A 2,207-nucleotide genomic window follows, 5' to 3' on the forward strand; every position below is an offset into this window, starting at 1 on the left:
CATGTCCGGCAGCTCCTTCTCCTCCTTTCCCCTCCCTCATTCCTAATTCATCCATGCTGAGGCCCAGCTCCCAGAGCTCAGACACCCCACCCTGCAGCCAGCTGGGCGTGCAAGCAGGCACCCTTGGCCGGGCTAGTGTACTGCTCTCATCACTCGTTAGAGCTTTAGTTTGGGTAAGCACAGGCAGGAGCCATTCAGGTGGCTGTTATTTGGCCTTTCTGACCCCAAAAACATCAGCCAGGCTGCACAACACAGGAATGACACGGGCTGTCAGCAGCAGCCTCACCGGGCCAGCACAAATGCCACTGCGGCAGATGTGCCCTGACCCCGCAATGAGCGACCTGAGGCCTCCCCAGATCTGCTGGATGGAAGAAGTCGGGAGCTGGCTGCGGCAGTCTCCCTCGGCCTTTCCTTTCTCACTAGCATCCCCGTGCGGCCGCAGCGCCCATAGGCTTGCCCAGGAGTCTGACACTCAGCCAGGCAGAGCTCCAACACTGCCATTGCTGTTCAACACTCGTTTACTGCAAAACAGACAGCCCGAGCTGCTCCTTTATTAACTCTGCAGTGCACCAAAGGGAAGAGAAGCTTCATCAGCACCCAAACCTCAGTTCAGCCCACTACAGGGAACTTCTGCCTTTCATCTTCCTGCTTGTGCCTCTGCAGCAGCTGAAAAAAAAACAGCACAATAGCAGCAGCGATAGCAGAGTTCAGGCTGTCCACGCCTGGCACCACAGGAATGACCAGTCTCTTCCCACCCGTGCTGGCTGCGAGGTGAAGCGCGTCGGGACTCAGGCCGTGGGTCTCTCCACCGATCACCACTGCCACCGGAGTCTGTGTCCAGCTCTCGTAGTAATACTGTGCAGGCAGCTCTGGGATGCAGACACCCGCCTCTCCCTCTTCATCCTCATGCTCAGGAGCAGCTCTGGGTTTGGATTCCACAGAGGCCTCTGGGCTGTCAGCAGAGCCAGCCCCATCAGCTCCTGTTGGGTCTTTGTTGTCAGCCACGCATACCTGGACACCAGCAGGAAGGTTGCTAGGAACAGATTCCCAGTCCAGGTTGGCAATGATGGGCAGTCGGAAGTGAGCCCCCATGCCTGCCCGGAGCACCTTTGGCTCCCAGGGATCCACACAACCTGAGATGGAAGCAGGGAAAATGGTGACAGTGAATCCCACAAAGATCAGATTCAGCTTCCTACAGCAAATCCTGTGTGTGCCAGGCACTGCTTACAACTTCTTGGGAGCAATATCTTCAAGCATCTCTAATTCTCTGCCTTATGCCTAAAATTACTCAAACTGCACTTTCCCCCCTCCCCGCCCAGGGAAAGGCTCTTACCTTTGGTGAGCAGCACTTTCTCACAGCCTGCTCCTGCTGCAGATCTCAGAATAGTCCCCAGGTTTCCTGGATCTCGGATATTATCACAGATGAGGAGCAGTGGCAAGGAGCTGGTCAGCTGAGCAGCAGGATAGGACATCTTGGCATGGTCAGGCTTGGAAAAGATCCCTGAGGAGACAAAGCGCTGACAGGCTTCTGACTAACGCACCCCAAGGAGAGGGCTGTCTCTGGTTTAGTTGCGCTAAATACCACTAAGGATGTGCTGGAGGAAACATGAGGAAAAGCATGGCTTAAAAGAAGCTGGGAGGTTTGACACTTTGGAAGGAGAACTATTTCCCAGCAGAGCTGAAGCAACATGCCATTAAAATGAGTGGTAACACCTTCAGTGCACTCTAGGAACCACTTTCACAGTTACCAAAGCAGGGCTAATAAAAGGGAATTCTCTCAAATCATATCCGTTTGGACAGACTGTCAGAACGTTCAGGGGAAGTTCAGGGAGAGGAAGGGAGAGTCGTTATCCACTTAAATTAAGTTTCCCTTTGAGCAGTGCTGTGACTGTTTCCAAAGCAACTTACCTATAAGCCCCCGAGGAGTTATGAGGTCGGACCAGCTCTTAATGTCTTCAAATTTCACCTTAACTAAGCTGGCTTGCTTCAGCTTGGCCTGGGGCAGCTCCTTCAGGTGCTCCATGGTGCTGAAGAAGAAGGTCTGAGGCACAGCTCCTGCTTCCAGGGCATCCTTGATCAGCCTGTGACCCTCCAGCAGAACCTTCCCGTGGTGATCCCGAAACTTCTTCGATTTGGCGAGAGTCACCACTTTTCTGCGGGGAAGATAATCCGACAAAAGCGCCGTTGACGCTGCGGAGATCTTTGCT

General features: G+C 53.9%; 1 protein-coding gene across 1 annotated transcript; it reads right to left on the minus strand.

Moving 5' to 3' along the window:
* Positions 1-609: 609 nt before the first annotated feature.
* On the minus strand, positions 610-2,153 carry RNMTL1 (RNA methyltransferase like 1; the record flags this gene model as incomplete). Its single annotated transcript, XM_010017914.1, has 3 exons — positions 610-1,133; positions 1,334-1,501; positions 1,909-2,153. Coding segments are annotated over 3 exons (937 nt in total), but the record flags the coding sequence as incomplete, so codon positions are not given.
* Positions 2,154-2,207: the final 54 nt, after the last annotated feature.

Source organism: Nestor notabilis, unplaced genomic scaffold (assembly GCF_000696875.1).
Source record: "Nestor notabilis isolate BGI_N333 unplaced genomic scaffold, ASM69687v1 scaffold25457, whole genome shotgun sequence".
NCBI classification, from domain to species: Eukaryota; Metazoa; Chordata; class Aves; order Psittaciformes; family Psittacidae; genus Nestor; species Nestor notabilis.